Genomic DNA, 20,944 nt, shown 5'->3' with positions numbered 1-20,944 from the left:
GGTTTTTGTTCCCTGCTTTACCTGGTCTGTGCCAAAGCACGTACAGTAAGAGCATATTTCAGATATGGACAGTTTCTCTTCACCTCCAAAAGGAAAGTTCTGCCACAGTTGCTCTGCTTAGAAGACCATGAACGTGAAAGATTTGGAAGATTCCAAATCTTTGGAAGGTTTGGACATTCAAACATGAGGYTTGAATCTCAGGTCTTCAGCTCCTCCCTGGAAGGACTCGTGCAAACCCAGGCAGGTACCTTTTACTAGAGAAGACTCAGTGCTAAAAGCAACACACACCCACGGAGGGTATTTTCTTTAGAAGGCCAAGCTTTTATTAAATGAACCAGATGTCACAAGTTAACATTTGCAGTCGTCTGAGAGTTGGGGAAAATTAGGGCAACTAAAGGAGCAGTAGAGGAATATGCACTGGAAGTAGCAAATTTGCCCTTGAGACTTTTGTTTAGACGGGCAACTCCGTAACAACAGTAACTTTCAAAGTGTCATCATCGTGGAATAATTTGCCTAGATTGTGCCTATTACTCGTTGCCCTGCAGCGTTCTAATGATTACATCAAAGGTGAACCTACATCAGACAGAACTGCCATCAAGGTATCAATCTGTTCCATACCAAACAGCAAAAACCTCACTATTTTATCATTCGGTCAGGAAAAAAAATTATCATCATWTAATGTGTGCCAGGCAAGTTGCCTCTCCAAGGCGTGAGTCACTTAGGAGCCTTTGTCACCTGCCTTCTTCTTGCTTGTCTTCTCTATCGTCGTCTCCACGATCATCGCTGTCTCCTCGTATGTCTGGATTCTGTCATCCGAAAACTTCTCAATGGACTCCACCACTTCGACCTTCTCGTAGCTCAGGGAACTGGGCAGACCTGGCTCCCTGAACAAAAGGTCCTGCTTGTCTTCTYGGTCGGACTCTGCCTCTTGAAGGACTCCCGGCTCCGCCGCACTTATCAGACCAGGGGCTGTCTCTGCCTCACAGATGTCCGGATACTTTGGGGCTGGCTCCATTTTTCCTGTTATTTTTTTACCCCATTCAAGCAGTTCTTCTTTCTCCTCTTCTTTCAGCTTTTCTGGGTACACGAACTCCTCCCTCCTCTCACAGATATCCCCCTTCTCCCTTTCTGACAGTTCGGCGGGTTCTGGCAGCTCTGGTATTGGTACCACATCACCACCGATGGTCACCTTCCCATTGCTGGTGGAAACGGTGATCCCTGCCCCAGCGGGGGGGACCGGGGAAGGCAAGAAGCAGGAGTCCTTATAATTCCCTTCCCCTGTCACTAGCACGTACCGCCCCTTGCCATGGGAATCGGCTTTAAGCTCCGGTTTCTTGTAGACTTTTATTTTCTCCCTCACAATGTTACACAATTTATCAAAGGCTTTACTTATCTGGGCTCCATCAGGCATATCCTCCGGGACCCTCTCTTTTTCCATGGATTCGAACCCTTCCCGCCCAGGTTCACATACGATCGTGCTTTCGTGCTTAAAATTGAACTGGTCTTGGTCAAAGCCTTCCAGAACTCCTTCGTGCATTTTTTCAGGTGAGAGACCATCAGTGATGTCTTTAGATGTGATCTCCTTTCTCCTGGAAATTTTCTTGGTCAGAGCTTTTTGCCTGGGCTTTGCACTAGCAATGTCTTGCATAACCTGGGTGATGTCTGTAGCAAGTCAAACAAAACAAACAACAAACCACGCTGGCACGGTTGCTGGAAAGGGCAGAACCCGCCCTCGCCCTCACAGCGGACTGCAGGTGACTGAAAGCAACAGCAAAGGGGAGGCTAGAGAGCGTCTTCTGCTTGGGCCCCCGTGGCCATGTAGCCATTTTGCACTTGCAACAGCCACTTTCCTACCCAATTTGAAGCTATTCAACATTTATGTGCAACTTTGCACACAAAAAAAAGCAGCTGCACAACCCATTCACCTACCACGCCTATCTTAATGTTCAAGAGGTGCATTCAGAGCTTCCGAGAGCAGCCAGGACTCGGCAATCACCTCTCAGGCACCTTGGCTGAGTTTGGCTCCAATAACCAGACAAAGAAACTTGTCTCCTAATACAGATACTGAGGTGCCCAAGTCATATCCCAGCAACAGGGCTATGTGGAAACAGTTTGTCTGCTGGGCTACAGCTCCAGAGGTTGCTTTGATTGGGAACAGGAAGATCTCATGGTTAGAAGTTTTGCCCTCAGTGCAGGGTTGCTGGGCAGAAGGTCCCCAGGCCACAAAGCTGAGGTTGTCACCTCCTCCCGCATGGCTCTCTGGCTCCGCGGTACCTCCCGCTGTGGGGAATGCCAAGAGTTTGGATTCTGGCGAGGCCAGTGCTGAGCCAGGCGCCGCTCGGCATGGCCAGATGCAGGCAGGTGAATTGGGAGGGAGCGAGTGATCCTGGGAGCAGAGGGATACCTGGCCAGCCARGGTGCAGCTCTCTGGGGCCCTATTCCAGCCCCACTCCAGCACCCAGGTGCCCATGTGGAGAGGAAACCTGCAGCTGCTMTTTCTGAGTCCCCCAGCAGTCACTAACCACAAGCCCTGAGCTGTTGTAGCAGCAGGAGCACAGGCAGCCTCGCGATTGCCATGAACAGCCAGAGCAAAGCCAGGCAGAAAAACTGATAGTAGGAATTACTGGAAAACAGGAACAGACAGATACTCAGATGCTTTCCTGATGGCAGCAGCACTTGACCAGTGCCATGAAGCAGGCATGAAGCAAACCAGCACACAGAAACTGCTCTTCCCATAGTTTCAGGTGTCTTTCTGACTTTCTTCCATCTTTGGTTGTCTCACTTTGATCTTAATTATGTCTTGATCTTAATTATGTCTAAATAAGGTCATAGGCTCGGAGGACTGAAAGAAAACTAACTAGTAAATTGCTTACTTTTGCAATTTCCTGTTTAGCCCATCAATAGAGTGAGGAAGTGTCTTTGCTTGTGGTTTTGGCCTTTGTGCCTCGTCCCACAGTGAGCTGAGGTAAGCTGAAATCCTCTTGTTTACCTAGCAAGCTGAGTCAYGCTGTCACTAACAGGGTTAATAAGGGGGACAAGCAGAAATCCAGCTTGAAACACAACAACACGACTCTGGACAGACACAGGGGCATGGCACAGGTTTACCTCTCCCCCTCGGAGCCTGAGTCTGCACAGGCCTGTAGATCTGCGTGAAGAGTGTGACCGGAGTCCCCGCTATGGCAGAATTCAACCTGTTGGGGAAGATGGGTGTCAGTCAGACCTCTGCCTGACAGCACGGAGCAGGGGGTTAAATAAATCATGTTCCTCTGCAGTGAGGAGCTGGTGGACCGTGATGCAAGCCTGCCCCTTGCCTGGGGGAAAGAAATCTTGCCGCTTTCCACCAGCACACCCTGCTTCACTGGGAAAATTACACTGCTAATTAAAAACAAGAGCAGCAAAACCCYGCTAGAGAGCAGGTTTGGTGCTTGCCACACACCCGAGCGTTGCGGTGTGCCTTTCCCTTTCCTCAAGCTCCCTCTCCTGTCGCAGGTGGTCTCTGCACTCGCTTGCTCCAGCTCCATGCAAGGTGCCTGCACAGAGCAGAGAGAGCCCCAGGGAAAGCTCCATATCCTCTTTATGAAAGAACACCACTGATGTGGGAGTGCAGGAGGTGCTAGCTGAGCCACTGAAAAAAGATACACCCATTCATGATTTCTTTTTGGTGTTTCCAGAGTGTATCCTGTTGGCAAGGAGGGGAAAGAAAATCTTAGCAAGTCCTTAAATTCTGCAAAATGAGAAGAAAGATTTGAAATGGCAATAAAAAGCGAATCTCGTGATGCTCTCCTCTTTGACAAGGGAATCAGAAATAGAAGTGTGAGATCCTGGGTTTTTTTTTCAGCCTGCSAGTGAATGGGGTAGTTCTTGACTTCAGGTCGCAGGGCCCCACGCAGCAGCAGCCAGCCCAGCGCTGTGAAAGGACACAAGGCTGCAGCCACCAGGCAACTAAGCTCGCTGCTCAACGACTCTTCATGCTTTCTTTGAAGAGAAATGGCTGAGTCTCTAGGAAGAAATACCCTCTCCTTTGCCCATGCATACTCCTAAGTAGAAAGCTTAGAGTCCAAAACCAGATGCCAGTAGTTAGATGAAATGATCTATTTCACAGCATTAATCTTCATATGTAATATCTATCAGCATCTTCCTTCTGCAGCTTGTGGACCACCCAGAGCTGCGTTTTTGGCTCTTCAGGGGTCTGACTCTCCTGCATTTGCCTGCCCGGGCTGTACTGCACACAGCTGGGCCAGGTCCACTCGTTCCCTCTTGCCATGCTAGCAGCTGATATCAGAGTTTTCCCTTTGGCAAACTGTGTCTCATCTACATACAACAAATTCCTGGACATCTCTTCTATTCTGTGCTTTCCCCCTACTTGTCTAGAGTGAGATTGTGGAGTGTTTAGCTGTTACAGAACAGTTGCCACACGTGAGGCCTGCAGGACAAGCCTGCCTCGAATGTGCCCTCAAGAGCCACTAACACTGATGCAACGAGCTGCAGCTCTGTGTGTTGAGCTGCACATGGGCTTGAGAGATGCAGGAGCTCTGTGTGAGCGCTGTGATGCTGCCACATCCTGGCAGTGAAGAAGACAGTCAGTTTGCTCTTGTATGTGCCTCACCCTCATGCACTGAAGCGAGGAGACTAAATGAAAAGGAGACCATGGAAAGGAGAAGCACAAAGTGTCCCTGAGCCTTTGCCTGGCAGTGACCTGATTGGATTCTGACTCCACTTCGGTGTTTTTCATTGGGAAACTAGTGGTATGAGATGTCCCTAGCCATAGGTGGGTTGAATGCTGAGATGTGGCCTTACCTGCTGTCCTCTGTCTCAATGATGCGTTTGTACCTCTCCAGCTCGTTCTCCAGGGACTGCTGGTAGACGGCCAGCTGCCGACAGTCGGTCGTGTACTTCTCCAAGATCCTCTCCGCGTCTTCGATCCCCCTCCGCAGGTTTTCAATCTGCTCGTTGTAGAGCTGAATTTCGTCGTCGTAGCTCTCCTGGGTGTTTTTAATCACTTGCTCCAGCATGGCTGTCTGGTAAAGAAAAGCGGTGGGTGAGTGAGACAGTATTTGGTGCTCCAGTTTCACATCTGGTCTAGAACAAGTCGTTAAGGGCAAGACGGATCTCATCTCGATGCTAAAGCAAGCAGGGTRTTCAGCTTATGAGAAGGCAGAGTGYTACAACCCCTGTGATCACGGGGCCGCTCCATCCTTCTCAGGGACACAGGGAACTGTGCTCAAATGGCTCTTGTCTTCCCAATTTCATGGCACTTGATCGGGCATTCACAATCCGTAAAAACAATCAAAAATCCCTACTTTTTCCAAGATTCCCCTTCCACAATAAAGACTACAGGATCAGCATGAACCAGAGATCATGCCAGGGGGCAGAAARGCAGCTGCGATGTCTCCTTCCCTGTACAGCAGGGAGCTGGCTGGTGTCTGGCCAGGCGAACTGGAGCTCATGGCCACAACCAGAGAGCTGCTCACGGGGTCTGCCATGGGAAAAGAGCAACCTCCCACCTGGAAATGTGAAGCAAATGCTTCACCAGGAAGATGTGCATGGGCAAAGCAAGTTCTTCCTTGACAGAAGTCTGCAGACCAAGCCCTGAGGGCTAAAGGGGATTTTTTAATATGTATATAAACGAAAAGCTTCCCTTCCGAAGTTAATTCCTTGCCTTTCTGAGCGGAGTAATAAGAAAAAGGGAACTCCTGTGCAGCAAGGCCTAAACACATAAAATTGTAGATTAGCCAGGAGGTGGCGGTGAGTCCCTTGTGAAAGCAATGGGAAGAACTTGTGCCTGGGTAAGTCTGCTCTCATTTTCTTCTGCTATTTTTTTGGCTATTTATCATAGTTTTTCTATCATTTGGGCTTCTTCTTCCCCTTTCAGACAGCTTTTAAAGAAAAGTACTCATGAAAAGCTAATGGGGCAATAAATAGCTAATGGATTCTTTAATAATTGATTTATTTCTATATGTTACAGCCAAGAGTTTCAAAAACCTTTTAAGAGCCTAAAATTAGGAGATGAAGTCCCTTGCCATTAATTTTGTAATATTCACAGAATGTGAATTCCAGTATAAGAGAGCACCCACACCTTCCTAACGTGTTGTGGTCAAAAGGTGGACCTCATAACCTCTTTGCAAAGGTGGTTCTCATGCCCAGAAGCAGGAGAAAAAAGGCCCTGGGGTATCCCTCAGTCTTCTGTGTCAGAAGGAAATCATCGGCTCGTGAAGTTATTCCTCGCTTCTAATCTCAATGCATTAATCAATTAATAAACCTTTTCTAAATGGAACATTAAGATTCACTTTTGAAATTAGCATAATTAATTCCCCAAAAGCTGATTTTCCTCACTTGTTGGATCTCACTTGTTAGTGTTTAGATTCTCGTTCTTCTCTGGGTGCACACATCCTTTTCCCCAAATTGTCAGACATGAAAATGAAACAAGAGGAAAAGATGGAGGGGTAGCACCATCCTGGTGTATCCTAGCTGGAAAAGTCACCCTCGGGAAGTCRGGGCTTCTGATCTGGCTGTCAGGARTCCAGAATCTTCTCGAGGTCTTTCATGAGAGTTTGGCCTTCCCTAACAGCAGTGAAATGGTGGTATGGAATGAAGGTGGCTGCACTTGCAGAGCCTAAGGATTCTCCATGCCATCTCCTGAAAAAAACATTCAATTGCATGGAGGTAGTTCTGACATTCTCCATTGCGCAGAATTTCCTGTCCTTACAGCCTCTGGCTGCTCTGTGTCTCTCCCTGCCTCCCTGCCTGCTTGCACCACACTCTCATTCGTGTCCGCAAGACACCAGCATAGGCTCCACAAGCTGAGTTTACGAGAGCCATGGCAGAAGTTTATCACTAATTGTGAGGGTACCTCTGTCTGCAGTTTGTATTTCTGAGTCTGTAGTTGGCAAAGAATGGTCTTGTACTCCTCCAGCTGACTCTGCAGAATGGGGATCCTCCTCTCGGCTATCAGTTTTTCCTGATGGAGAAAAAACAATATGCATGGAGGAAAAAAAAGTATGTCYGATGCATTCTTTAAGAGTATCAAAAGAAGCTCTAGTGCAGGACATAAACCATGAAGACAAAGTGAAAGACAGCATCATGAAAACCCTTGTAGCACAGCTTTAAGAATTAAAGATATCAGATGGCAGCACTGTTCAAGTGCAACATGCTGAAAATAGATCCTATAGCAATAACTGTTCATATAATTTTCACACAAATAAATATTTTTGGCAATTGGTGAGAATCTGCCAACTCGTCGTCCAGGCTGCACCAATTTATCTGACTTTCAGATTTCTGCCACATCTTCTTCCCTCAGGACAGACTCCTTTAACTACATTTCTTCATATTTCTTGCCACCTCTTCCTCAAATAGGAAGCATAACTACTTCAACTACTTTTGATCTAGATATTTTAAKCATGGGCTAATATACACCCTGGAATGCACTTGACTAAAGGCAGTTTTTCTTCTCCAGTTTTCAGGCCGTTTTCTAAAGCTACAATTAATTTTTCTCTAGTGATCACTTAATATTCAATATTTATACTTGCAGTTCTCTTCTCATGTTGGAGTGGAGTTAGCTAGAAGATCTGGGATGCGTTAGGAATAAACATTGACTCTTTCTTAATTAGCGTGAACTGCGTTAATTGGTGTGAATTAGTGTGAACTCATTCTTAATTAGTGTGAACTGTGCAGCATGTATTTACAGACTGGAAAACTTACTTCAGTTATGCCAGCGGTTATAGGGGACACACGAGGGGTCGTCTGGATAATCTGCTGCAAAATATTGACGTAGGTCTGGATTTCCATAAGATTCTGTTGTGAGGTAAAAATAATTTACATTAGAAATTGCTATAGCAAGGCCTTCTTTTGTTMATGTTCTACTTATGAGGGGCTCATTTCTTGCTTTCAGCATATAAAATTCTAGGTCAGGTTCAGATCCGGACTTTTGCATGCAGCTCTAGGCCTGGATTCAGCTGTATGTGTGCTAACATTTTAATCATGATGAGGGGATACTACAGATGTTTGGCCAAAAGACAATATGCTTCACGTCCTTAATAAAAATTATGTGATTTGTGGTTCTACAGGAGATTTTCAAAATGATGCCCTCAAATACCTTCACAAGCGGCTCAGAAAAAGAACTTTTCTCACTGYGGCCATGCTCAGCAAAACCAAGAGCTGTCTCTCCATTCCTTCCTGCAGCCACAAGCAGCAAGAAGCTGGAGCACAGTTTGTTCCATGGTTCGCCACAGAAACCAAACAAATGAAAATCTTTTCTTTTAAGAGTGGCAAAGATCAAACATCGGCCTGATATGAAACCCCACAGCTCTCTGGGGAGGGAGAAGGAAGGAGCTGCTTCTATTAATTAAAGTTGGCTACATCTCATCCTTATAGCCACAGACTTGTTAACTGGAAGGTCCCTGTCCAGAAAGTGGGATACTGAGGAAAGCAACAGCTGCTTAGCATGAAATAACAGGACAGTTTGGCTAACACAGTGGGTTGWTTCATGGTAATAGGCCAAGAGAATCATAACGTTGCTGCAGCCAGAGACACTGGCCCCTGAGTCAGTCTGGAGACCTGCTACCAGTTGGGCTCAAATCCCACACTGCAGCTGCTATGTCCAGGGAAATTATATAGCACCGTATTTACCCTCCAGCACACGTATTTGATGTAACTTTATTGGCCATTAGAACAGATCATGAATAAAGCTCTACATCTCTCATGAACAAAGCTCTACATCTCTCATGAACAAAGCTCTACATCTCTCTCTAGAAAGATGTAAAGAAGACGGCATATTGGCCCACTGACCTTCTTGTATCTGTCCTTTGTAGCGTTAATGTCATCTTGCAGGAACTGGGATTCAATCTGTAGTTCCAGGTTGCACAGCAGAGCTTCATCGGCTTCCTGCAACACAGGTACATGGGTCATGCTCAGTACTTTGGCCAGACAGCAAGAGCTCAGCAGCCACGTCCCCAGCACGTGGTTTGTTTTACATGTGTACAACCTAGCAGAATTAAAAAAGCACTATGAAACCAACTAAATACAGGCACTTTATACACTGCATTCTCCATTTTTGCACCTCTTTTTTTTTTTTCCCCAATATAATTAATGATATAGTTTAGTAATGGCACTATCAAAATCCATTTACCATATGCTTTATGAGTGCTGGGAGCCAAGTAGCAGACACTGTGCAACATCAGCATCTCAGGCTAAAGTTTGCAGTGGTGTCTGAATTTGGAACATATGACATTAACAGAACCTTGCAGTAATTTCTCCAGTGTTAATTACTGATTAACTCCATCTACTCCAGTAGAAGTGGATGTATCTAAACAGCTTTTTAACATCCGAAGAATCACTGATAAAGATCTAGACTGGTCCATTAGTTATCTTACTGGCCTTTCACAGAGGCTTTGGGATTAGAGCATCTCTCATATGAGGAAAGGCTGACAGATCTGTGTCCAGTCCATAAACTAAAACAAGGGCAGAGACAAAAACTCCCAGGATAAGGAGGAGAGAGCTCAGCCCGCATCGCCCTTGACCTTGTTTCTAAGAACATGAGATGAAAAGAAACAACCGAAAGATTCAAAGGTGTCCCTTTAAAATAATGTACTTGAAGCTACGCCCTGTAAATATGTCCCAGTGAATGGATCACGGTTTGCAAATTAAACACTAAAATACATGGGCGCAGCAGATGACTGATAGGAAAGGATTTTTCTTCTTTCACATGCACACCAGCTGCTGTTCAAAAATGTGAAGCTGTTTGCTGTTTCCATTATGCTGTTGAGTCCCTTGGCCCCGCTTGCTGACACGATAGGAAGCCATTCAGGGGCTCGCTCTGCTCTGGAGCCAGCAACTGCTTTGTGAGCAAAGCAGCAAGCTCAGCCAGACCCGGACCAGAAAATTCAGAGCCAGTCATCAGGAATGCCCTCGCTTTGCTGCAGTCTGTTGGCAGCCCATTCAGAGAAAGATCAGCACTACAATGACAGTGTTARGTGCTCTGGGGGGGACTCTGCAAGCCCCTAGATATTACCAATAAGCAACTCTTTCTGCATGTAATAAGCCAAACCAGCATTCATTTTTATCCAAATGTTTCTCCAAAAGGCAAAAATATTTCTCTTTTTTTCTCCAYTCTAAATAGATTAGCTTCATTAATGATGCTCGGTATCAAAACAGTTTCATGTCTATATTTTTTCTTCTTTATTTTACACTATTTACTATGAACTTAGGGAAAAAAAATCATTCTGCATCAGGTGATGATTCCAAAATGTTGATCTATGTGATTAAGCAGCACTTTCACGCATTTACCATGGGAGAGAAATCCCTTAGACCTGTGCAGAACCATTGCTTTCTGATATTCTTGAGTGATTCTCCTTCAGCTACAAAGGCTTGAGTTTCTATTTGCACGTACATATTTCAGTCACATCTTAGGTATCCTGCAGGAAATCAGCTGTATTCTCTGCATTCTGAAGAGCTGTATTCTCTTCTTCTGCTGAAAGTGTCCGTGTCTATAACCTGAACTCCACACCCCAGATAAGGGATTKGAGCACAAACTGACAGATGGAAAACATGAAGCATGAAAGTTAACGTGTAATGAAAGCAACTCCAGGCACTTCAGCTCCTTTCTCCAAAAAGATATTTTTACCAATCCATCTTTTGAAGCAGAAAGTTAGCCAGTGGTGATGACTTATTACCTGCATGCACAGCAAGACACAAACTATTTGTGCAATGATTTCCTTGCTAGGAACTAATCTATTATGCAAGAATGATAAGCACAGACAAACGACACTCGGTACTAAGCYCCGTTCTCTTTCCTGCAATAAAGCAACACGTTAGGGTTGATGGATGGTAAGTTTTGTGCTTAAGCTGTATCTGGAGGTGTGRACCTGCCCTGAACAAAACGTTTGTGCAAACATCTGTGGAAATCCCATGGCTCACACCCATCTGTCCCCACTGAGCTTGGTCCTACACATCAGCCCAGCATGCGGAATGACCCGGAATCAGTCACCCCACTGCACTGAGCTACCAAAAGCGGTAGTTTGGTCTGATGAGAGCCCAAGCAGGCAGCCCAGTCTTGGATAAAGCACCAGCAGTGAGAGATCTAGTTATTGATGCCACGGGTGGTCAAATTAATCCTCCTTTCTTTAGCCACCAAGTGGCTGAAGGGAGGAATGAAAATGGACCCACCAGCAATAACCACCCCTTCCAGCTGGCAGGGTTTATACCCAGGTGATCTTGCCTCAAAAAATATTTCTAAAAGTTGCAGGATGCCCAAGAAGCCCACTTCCATGCTCGCTAATGATGCAGGATCCCTAGAGCTCATTGAAGAAGGAAACACAAAAATAGACTTTATAAATATATATAAGATGTATAAGTATATATATATGTAAAAAGAAGTACAAATCACTGAAAAAAATGTTTGTTCAGGCAGAACAGATCCTGCCATTTGTACAGGGGAAATAAAAATATCTCTTTAATCCACCGGCAATTGTTTCCCAACTCCAAAGATGAAAGGTAAGCTGTAGAAAATTGAAATGATAAAAGATATAATACAATTTTCTTCTCTGAGATAAAAGGTAACAGCAAATGAAGATGAATCAGGTTTTCTCATTTTCCCAGACCTGGTCTGGGAGCTTTCCTTTGAGCCTTTTTATTATTTATTTTTCTCTCTATGAGATTAGTTCAGAAAGGGACAGCTCCTTAAAATCTCTGCCCACCTTTTCATTGAGCTGGGAACAAGTCGGAGGGGGTTACAGCTCTTTTCTGTTTGGAAAGCTGATTAGAAGCTGAGGATTAATGCYAGACAGGGCTGATCACATGCAGTAAGGGACTGAAGAGCCTTGAGAAACATGGGACTTCAGGATTCTGACATGACCAACAACTGTCACAGTACTGATTCTACARTAACAAAAAAAAATTATATATATAAAAAGCATTTTATATATAAAAAACTATTTATATATAAAAAGTTATTTAGTGCCCTAATGTGTTTTCTCCACCCACATTTCAGACTGCTATATATGTGTTTATAGTGTTCACTGTTAGTAGGACTAAGTTCTCTACATGGTCTCTTTCTATCTTTATGTGTGGACTCAAACCCATGCACAGAGGTGTTGTCTTCTGAGTAAGAAAAGAATTACTAAAGGCACCTAAATATGTGCTAGATCTTCAGCAAGAGTCAACTGGCAAATTTCACACTGCGGGGGTGATACTGATATTTCAACTCCAGGTCCCCAAATCAATGCTGGAGCTATTTGGTGGCAACGTGAAGTTTGTGATAAGCTAAAGTTGGGTTATACAGTATATCATACTGGTCCCTAGGCTCGAAAAACACATAAAGTCCCAAGCAGGGCCAAGAGTGTGGGCTGTGGATACCAGAGATCCATGCCTCAATGTTCTCCTGCAAACCTCTCCCAGAGCTTCACGTCTCAAAGGTAGCTGGTTGTAAAATCTCTATGAAAACAGTGCAAGCTTTTCTGTGAACCAGCAGTGCCAGCAGGTACTGCTCCTACTGTGATACCTCACCTGGATCTCTTCAAGACACTATTCAAAGATGTTGAGGCTTAGCTGGCATCTGGAGAACAAAATTAACCAGATTGTTCATGTGAAGAGATCCTAAGAAACCTCTCAGAATGGGCTGGATTCTTACGGTGAAGACTGATCATTTTGTGCTTTATGGAACAAAACTACATGTTCAGGGCATGGTAACCAGCCAGAATTCCTCAACAGTTTCCTCTTCCAATATCACAGGAAGTTCTTTGGCAGAGGAGGAGAGGCTTGTCAGGAAAGTTTGCAGTGGGTTTACAAGTCACCAATAAATAAGGCTTTACTAAAAGAAGCCYAAAGGGTTTATCAGCTGATAGGAAAGAAGTTTTAAATCCATTCTCCTGATCTGCAATTCATCTTAAGTCTGTCTCTTCCTTATACCACCTTACTAAAACCAACCAAGTCTCACTATAAAGAATCACTGCACTGTTCTGATAACCTCAGTAGCACCTCTGCAAAACATAATTTCCCTCTGGTAGTATCCTAGTCACACCTTATTAAACTAAATATATCTGGGTGCTTGTTAATTAGACATTAGTGCAGTTAATATCTAATGCGGACACAGTAAGGTAGAGTGGAATAGTCTTTCACAGCTTCTGTTTTTTTTGGAGGATTTGAGGAAATGAAAGAGAGAAAAATTCAGAAAYGCTTGTCTAAAAAGTGAGACACATTCCCAAAATATATTGCAAAAAAACTGATGGAGACATTTTCCTTTCCATTTCCCAGACTTACCTTATTAAGGCGTTGAAGGGTTTCTTTTAGCCTCTGCTGATACTCACATTCATTTTTGTACCTGCAAGCAGGACAAAGAAGACAAAGTTGACTACCTTATCCTCTTGCAGACTGCATTTTCATCTTTAATATCATGTCCACTATATGCACCACACTTAGGCAGGAAATTAATCTTGAAATGGCCCAAAAGATTTACTTATGCAATAGTTTCATGTTTTTTTGGTCCCAGATTTTAAGTACAATTCCAGAACTGAGTGGCTTTTGCTGTTAATACAGCAAAAAAAAATAAGAATGCCATAATTTTGCTCTATTTTTTCCCATAAAGTAAATTATTTACAATAAAAATATATTGGTTTAATACTGGATGACAGTCATTGCCATTTCTCTGTGGTTACTATGTTATCACTTGCTACATTGGCATATTAGCAGATAATTACTTTGCACTTGRCTTTCTAGCATTCCTGTTATTGTTCAATAACCATTTTAATGGCAGAGACATGAAACACAGACGCTGCAATTTTACATATTGATTGTATATGAATAATGATATATTAGGCTATTCTGACAGATGAAGTTTTGTGTCCTCTTTTATACCAGATCACATTTTAGTTTGGTTAAAATTATGTGCAAGTCTTAGTAATGAGTGTATTTAACCAAATCTTCTTATGAATTCATAAAATGTTCATAAGGAGTGTGAAATGTGCAGATTTCTGTATTGAGTGAAAAATGGATGTGTCCTGTGTTTCTTACTGAGATGAGGAACYGTGACACATATTCTTTAAGAATCTGGGCTCTGCATTTACATGTTAGCTAGAATTATCTTCTAGGAAATCCTCTTAGGGAAAGACTGAAAAACCTTCAAGCTGATGTTTTCTAATTTCTTTAATCATTACCACAAAAGAAATTTGTTCTTGTCTGTCTTCTGAAGTCATTGATGAAGCCCAGACATTCYAGTGGCTTTTGAGGAACTTGCTCCAGTCATTACTCAACTCTTCTAGTTCCCTGACTAAACAGATCAAGGAGCAAACTGAAGTATTCGTGTTACCCTCTCTTTTTCTTCTTCTTGTTATTATTATTATTATAGCCTGCAGAATGAGCAATCACTGTGATGTGTTTCAACACAGCTGGGAAAGTTGAAAAGAAGGGACCTACTGCTCATCATCCACTACTCCATTTTAGATAAAATACTTGGAATATTTGGCCAAGTCACTCTGGTATTTAAGATTGCCTCATGAAATAACTCTGACATATCTGTTTGTTTCCACCACCCTTTACAGATGAGCGAATCAGTGTTTTTCAGACAACTTGCATCTTGAATGTACTTAGATTGTTTAGAGTTCTCCACTGAAAATGATCTCAGGCTTCTTATGTCTTTTGTACAAATTGGTGTAACATAGGGTTTGCTTCCAAGGTGTACAACTAAGGATATTTAGCTTCTAAAGTGAGATTCCATATGTAGGTGTGATTTATTAAGTAGTGATGTCCAACAGATTTTTGACATTGAAGGCTTTTTTTGCGTGCAGTTCACAGTAAACAATTTATTAACATTGATGCATTCTGGCAGCTGGGCAAGAATGCAGCAGATTGTGGCAGCTCTTGAAATCACATATATAGCTAAAGATTGGGTTTACTGTCCTAGGAAGATGCAACCACCTAATAGAGTCAGGATCCAACTCTCAGCCCTAATATCATCCAGTCTTGTTGAATTTTTATCACTGACTGAAATTTTTAGAAAACTTTTCTTCTATTTTGAATAACCAAAGTAATTGCTCTGTCACAAAGCCATAAATCCACTTGGCATCCTTGAGATGTGCATCTAGTCAGCATTTCATGACCATCTTTTAAAGGAAGATTGCTCTTTAAGTGATATTCAATGTACTCCATAAGCTCAGAGTAAAAGGGCTAAGGATTTTTAGACCCACTTCGGAGATCTCATGATGCAATGTACCTGCCCCTGGGTAAACTGACATATATATATATGTATTTTATATATATATATATATATATATAATGACTAACTGTTGCACTGGACATTTCTGTTAAAGACCCTTAGAGCACAACAAACCACTTGTCACCCAAAGAAAAAGTGCTGCTACTCTGGACTCCACTATATTCCCTCTCCACCAGATGGTACTTCTATTCCACAGCCCAAATACACTCACACATGAGAATGTGTCAGAATTAGAATTCAAAAAGTGCTCCAGGAATTGTACTTAAGCATGATCCCTGGTTTCCTGGAGGCTGTGCCTCCAAAAGCAAACAAATTTTAGCAAAGTTAGACCTCAGCTTCCAGGTAACTAGCAGGACGTACTTAAAAGAGCTCTTCTTTTTCTTACATGGTTACTCATCAGCTGCTATTGGAGCTTAAAAGCTATGTGGCTTTGCAATCAGAGGAGTGTGATAGGTATAGAATTGCTTATTTATCAATAAATGGCCTTTTTAACATGGAACAGGGACAGGACATCTGCTAAAGAATATCCACTAAATCTGGGTTCATTTGCCTTTTTTTTTTTTTTTTTTTTTTTAAGTGTGCCCCTTACTTAGGCAGGTAGTTTTATGGTGTGATGATGATAATGCTTTTTTTGTTACTGGGTTCAGTAACCCAGTACTGAACAAGAGTATTAATTGTATCTGAGTTCAGTAACCCAGTGCAGAAGAGGAGTATTAATTGTATCTTACACAGGCGAAAACTAGGACAATGGATGGGGCTGCCTGCTTTAATCAAAGCAGAACAGAGCTTTAAGGGTTTTCCTTCAAAAGGAAAACAGCCACACTATATCCTAGTAGTGCTCAGAGGCCAGATGCTCAATTCTTGGTCCAATTCTGTGTTGAGGTCTGGGTACTATAGAGAGGTACCTAAGTGCCACCTCTCCATGGAGCCTCATTGAAGTTCTCCAGCTGGGTATTAATTCTTTTGCCTTGCAAAGAGATGAGATAAAGGTCTCCTCAAGGTGGACCCAGGAGAGGAGGAAGCATTAGCCCCTAGATGGTCAAAGAAGCAAAGGCAGYACCGAGGCTGGATTAGGACTCTTCTAGTCCTCACCTACGTGTGCGATCCCAACCAGAGCACAGCCACACAGCACAGACTGGAGAACTGAGGGCCAGGCCCTGCATCTAGCACCTTCCAGGGAATTATGGCACATACAAATCCCACAGGATTAGCACTGAATGAATTTTGAATGAAATGATCAATTAGGAAGACTTTTAATTTCTGAGGTTAATTAAACCTGTTCATCCAAGGACACTAAAATCTAAGTTCCAGCATCTTTCTGGATATCATAGAGAGAGAATTGCAACCATTTCAAGTTTCCCACAGAATGATATAAAGTTGCTATAATAATGATGTTCAATAAAATTAGCATAATTAGTCTTTTTATGAGCTGCATCCAAACAATTCCTAGCAATACTTTTTGCAACTTCAAGAGAAAGAAATTTCCACTGATGCATAGCCTGAATTATTCATGTTAATGTGAAGAGCTATGAAAACGGCTATAGAGGATTTAAAAATAAATTTCAACATAAGATCCACTTTCCAGTGGTTCATGTATATTTAAATTTACAGATCCTACTGTAGTTCCAGGTCCTACTGTGTTCACGTGTAGCTTTGAAAAGTCTAGATAAAATTATTTTTAAAATTCCCAAATTGTGAATGGATGTAAGTAATGGGATGCAAGAGCTAAAATTYGCCACTTTAGTGGAAGGCATAGACATCTGCCAGTTAATACGTACACAGTGCAGTAAAAGATTCCTTTAATCCATTCCCTGGCAGGATTTCCTGAAATTGTCTTACATGTAATAATAAGGTGAGGTTTTCAGCATACTAGATGCATTGCTGAGGTGAGATTTGTTTTAGGAACAGCTTCAGAGGAGAAATTTAATGAATGTTATGTATGCCCCATGTCTGCTTCCCTGTTCTCTCACTGAAAGGTTCCCTTCACATATTTACATTTCACCTGTTAGCAGATGGATTTGCCTAGGTGGTGGACTGAAGTTTCTTTCATAGTTTCTGTTTTGTAGCATTTCAGAAGGTTTAGTCTATTTAGTGGAGCTGCAGAACAACTCTTTTATGAACAAGGCTCTCTTACTTCACACTTAGGGAAGAAATACTTCGTATTTTCACATAAGGCAAAATTCACGTGCTATTTAAAATATCAAAAATAGACTGGTGAATCCGCTGTCACTGATTCTGAAAGCAGGGCAGAGTTGAGTCCTTCTAAAGATTCAAACTTGCAGCTGCACTAAAAATGCTATTTAAATAAATAAATAAATAAATAAAGTGCATATATTTGCAGTCCTGTCTACTTTTCCAGTTTAGGATGATCACTCATCTATAGCATCTTACTGGATAAACTTACTCCTTTAGGATAATCCACCCATCTATAGCATCTTACTGCATTAACTTACTCCTTCACAGAAAGTTAGAGATCCCTGAATTTGCCCTTTGCATGGAGGGTAGGCTGCATAAAGCATTAAGCAGACCTTCAATGTAGGAATAATTCTGGTTTCAGCAGTGTCTGGAAGGGCCCTAAAATGTCACAGGATCTCCCATATTTTGTTTAGAGAGCTTAAAGTATAAATATCAAAATATCTTTGAGCTAAAAACAGGAGAGAAGGCAGAAAGAAGGATGTCAGAGCACTGGCCTTACTTTAATACCTGTATTTCAGAAACCAAACAGTTCTTTCCAAACTGAGGAAAATTTCATGTCTGTCTTCAAATTAGACTCAGCAGTTTCAAAGAGAAAAAAAAATTAAATAAAAACTGCAAAATCCAAATTCACTTCATGATATAAACAATACAATTTGGTTTGTAAGGAGTTACTGTCATTATGCTATAACATCCCTGTGTATTTTTTAAGTTTTAACTTTTAAATTTTGTTGGTTTAGAGATAGCTAAGGTCCCCTTTTGCTTTCCACTTTTGCTTATGGCTGCTGAGTGTACATCCCARGATCAGAAATATAAACAGTTATTTGCAGGAACTCTGCTCTGTGCTCTTTGAAGAGGTTGTCACAAGAGCTGTATTAACAAGTAAAWCCAATTCAGAATGGGTTAAGGAGACAATTGCACAGCTAGTTCTTCCATACAGAATTATAAGTACATCTTCAGTAGGACACATTATTCTTTCTTTTGATCTGATAGTTTACTTCCAGTATTTTGCAGCACATGTTCAGTCTGCAAGACCAGACAGAGTCTAGGTTTTCTAAGTCACTTACTTTAAAAAAAAACTCCTTCTCTGTCTGTCTTTCCCCCACATTTTYGCTATCCTGATTTTTTTACTCCTTATTTAGAATTCATGTAAAATACCTGTAATAAAAGTAAATGACTATGTGTCAGATAGTGTATCCTATCAATGCRGGAGTAAACAGCTAGTTAAGTTAAYCCACAAAACACTCAGGTATACCTAGGAATCCACTATAAGGTTGTCATTGCTAATTTTTTCATGTTATTTTCAGACTAGCTCTTGAAATCAAATTTTGCCTTAGGRATAGTATTGCAGGATTGTGTATTTTTACTGCACCGATTTTCTCCCTGAAATACTCTAGCCAGAGATAACACATTTTTGCTGAGACAAATACTACTGTATATACTACTGTATACTGAAATATGAAGTATGAGAAATACTTCATATTTCTCTACAATTTGATCTATACACATATTTTCTGTTAATATGCAGCTAGGCATTCATGTATTCATGTGCTGAATTCAGACAAAATCTCATGGACTCTAATAGAAATATATGAACAAGTATCAGACAGTCAAACTACAGCATGGATTCATAGCTGAAATTCATGTGCAAAATTATTTGAATATGAAACTTTACAATCCGGCTATTATTCACTAACATTGAGTTAGTTAATCACTAACGGCCGGCCATTTCAGACATTAAATCTCATTGCACCTGGATTCTCTACTTTCAAATGCAGAAGGGAGATCAGAGTTTGGTATTTCTATATCTGGGCCATAGCTCAGAGCTCCAAAGGAGTCCAGTGAGCTGGTGTTGAGATACTATGTTTTTCTTTTTATTTGTTTTTTAGTTGGGTTACAAGCCTGAACACAAAGAGACACCATCCACGCCAGAGAAGCAGCTAACTAGCAAACCTACCCTTATGACAGAGAGCACTGTGGAAACAATATCCTGTGTTCCTCTTTGTTCACCTGCCTTGGAAAGGACACTGAGATGTCCCAGTCCAGAGCCGCATCCCTACACAGGGGCTGCCACGACTCCCATGGATTTGCTTGCTTGCAAGTACAGGGATTTCACCAAAGGAGCTGGGCTGTGTTWTGTTGTCACTGGCCTGCCCTGACTGCCACTGAGCCCTGGACACAGCCACCGCTACCAACCACCGCTTCCCTTGGGTAGCCAGGCAGGAGCCCCTTCGCAGAATCATCATAAAATCATGGAATGCTTAAGGTTRGAAGGGACCTCCAACCTTAAGGCTGGAAGGGACCTCCAGAGGTCATCTAGTCCAACCTCCCTGCACATGCAGGGTCGCCTAGAGCACATGGCACAGGGCTGCATCCAAATGGACTTCCTGTAGCATCTGCTCCCTGCCATGGGAGATGGAGCCCCTTATCCCCTTGTGGCCTTACTTGTTGCTGTACTCATCCAGCATGCGCTGGGCGTCCTTCTCCTCGCGCTCCAACTTGGCCCGGTCGGACGACAGCTCCCTCATGCGCTGGCGGTTGAACTCGATCTGCCCGGCAAAGGCTTCGTCCAAGCCCACCAGCTCGTCCATGCGCTGGAAAGTCTCCAGCTGCTTCCGCAGGATGGCGTTGCGCTGCTCGAGCACGCGCGCCCGGTTGATGTAGCTGGCGAAGCGCTCGTTGAGCTCCTGCAGGTTCTCCAGGCCCTGGGCCTGGGCCAAGCTGTCGAACTCGGGCGTTCCCCGCAGCTCATCGTAGGCGTCGGAGCGCTCGTACTTCTCCTTGCGCACCTCGCGGAGGAAGCTGCTCCGGTACATGGCTTCGGGGAGGCCCTGGCACCCTGCGCTCCCCTCCTGCGCACGTGCCTCTCTCTCCAGTTTGGGTCTCAAGGATGCCTGGGGGGCTTGACGGGGAAGAAAAGGACATAATCAGCCCCCGGGTGATTAGGACTTGACTCTGGGGCCCTTGTGGCGCTCGGTGCGGCATCGGCTGCCCCGGGCTAAATAAAACCCCATGGCCCCGCCTCGGAGCTGCCTTTGGGCCCTGTCAGCAATTTGGGGGAGCAAAGGGGAGGGCAGCGGGGGGGTTCTTTTCGAGCACTGCGATTGTGAGMGGTCAGGACAAAAGAGCCACGTCCAGCCTCAGCTCAGCGGATTAAAATCTTACCCACAGACAACAAAACGGGCGCTTTGCAGTTTCAGGGGCCCAGCCCAAAGCCTTTCATGGMTCTGCTGTGGGGGAGAGATTTGTTCCATTTTGTTGTCAGAAGGCAGCATACGGAATCCCTCTGCTGAGCCAGGTTTTTGTCATGGGAGGATGACCACAACACTGAAGAGCTGAATTTTATTTATTTATTTATTGTTTTGGACAGTTTTACAGTTATTTAGGAGGAATCGATGGGGTACAAAAAAATCAATGTATTTAGTATTTAGGAGGAATTGATGGGGTACAAAAATCTCCTTCCTTCCTTCCTTCCTTCCTTCCTTCCTTCCTTCCTTCCTTCCTTCCTTCCTTCCTTCCTTCCTTCCTTCCTTCCTTCCTTCCTTCCTT

General features: G+C 43.2%; 1 protein-coding gene across 1 annotated transcript; it reads right to left on the bottom strand.

The window, feature by feature from the left end:
• Positions 1–718: 718 nt before the first annotated feature.
• Positions 719–20,211, bottom strand: BFSP1 (beaded filament structural protein 1). Its single transcript, XM_026036605.1, has 8 exons — positions 19,841–20,211; positions 13,252–13,312; positions 8,785–8,880; positions 7,699–7,791; positions 6,851–6,958; positions 4,798–5,018; positions 3,106–3,191; positions 719–1,662 (listed from the first exon to the last, which is right to left on the bottom strand). The coding sequence occupies exons 1-8, from the start codon at positions 20,209–20,211 to the stop codon at positions 719–721; spliced, it is 1,980 nt and encodes a 659-aa protein (XP_025892390.1).
• Between the last annotated feature and the right edge of the window lie 733 nt (positions 20,212–20,944).

This window comes from Nothoprocta perdicaria, unplaced genomic scaffold, assembly GCF_003342845.1.
Source record: "Nothoprocta perdicaria isolate Ctin4 unplaced genomic scaffold, notPer1 scaffold_181, whole genome shotgun sequence".
In the NCBI taxonomy this organism is placed as follows: Eukaryota; Metazoa; Chordata; class Aves; order Tinamiformes; family Tinamidae; genus Nothoprocta; species Nothoprocta perdicaria.
Note: the sequence above shows the minus strand (reverse complement) of the source record. Positions and strands in the feature narration are given on the sequence as shown.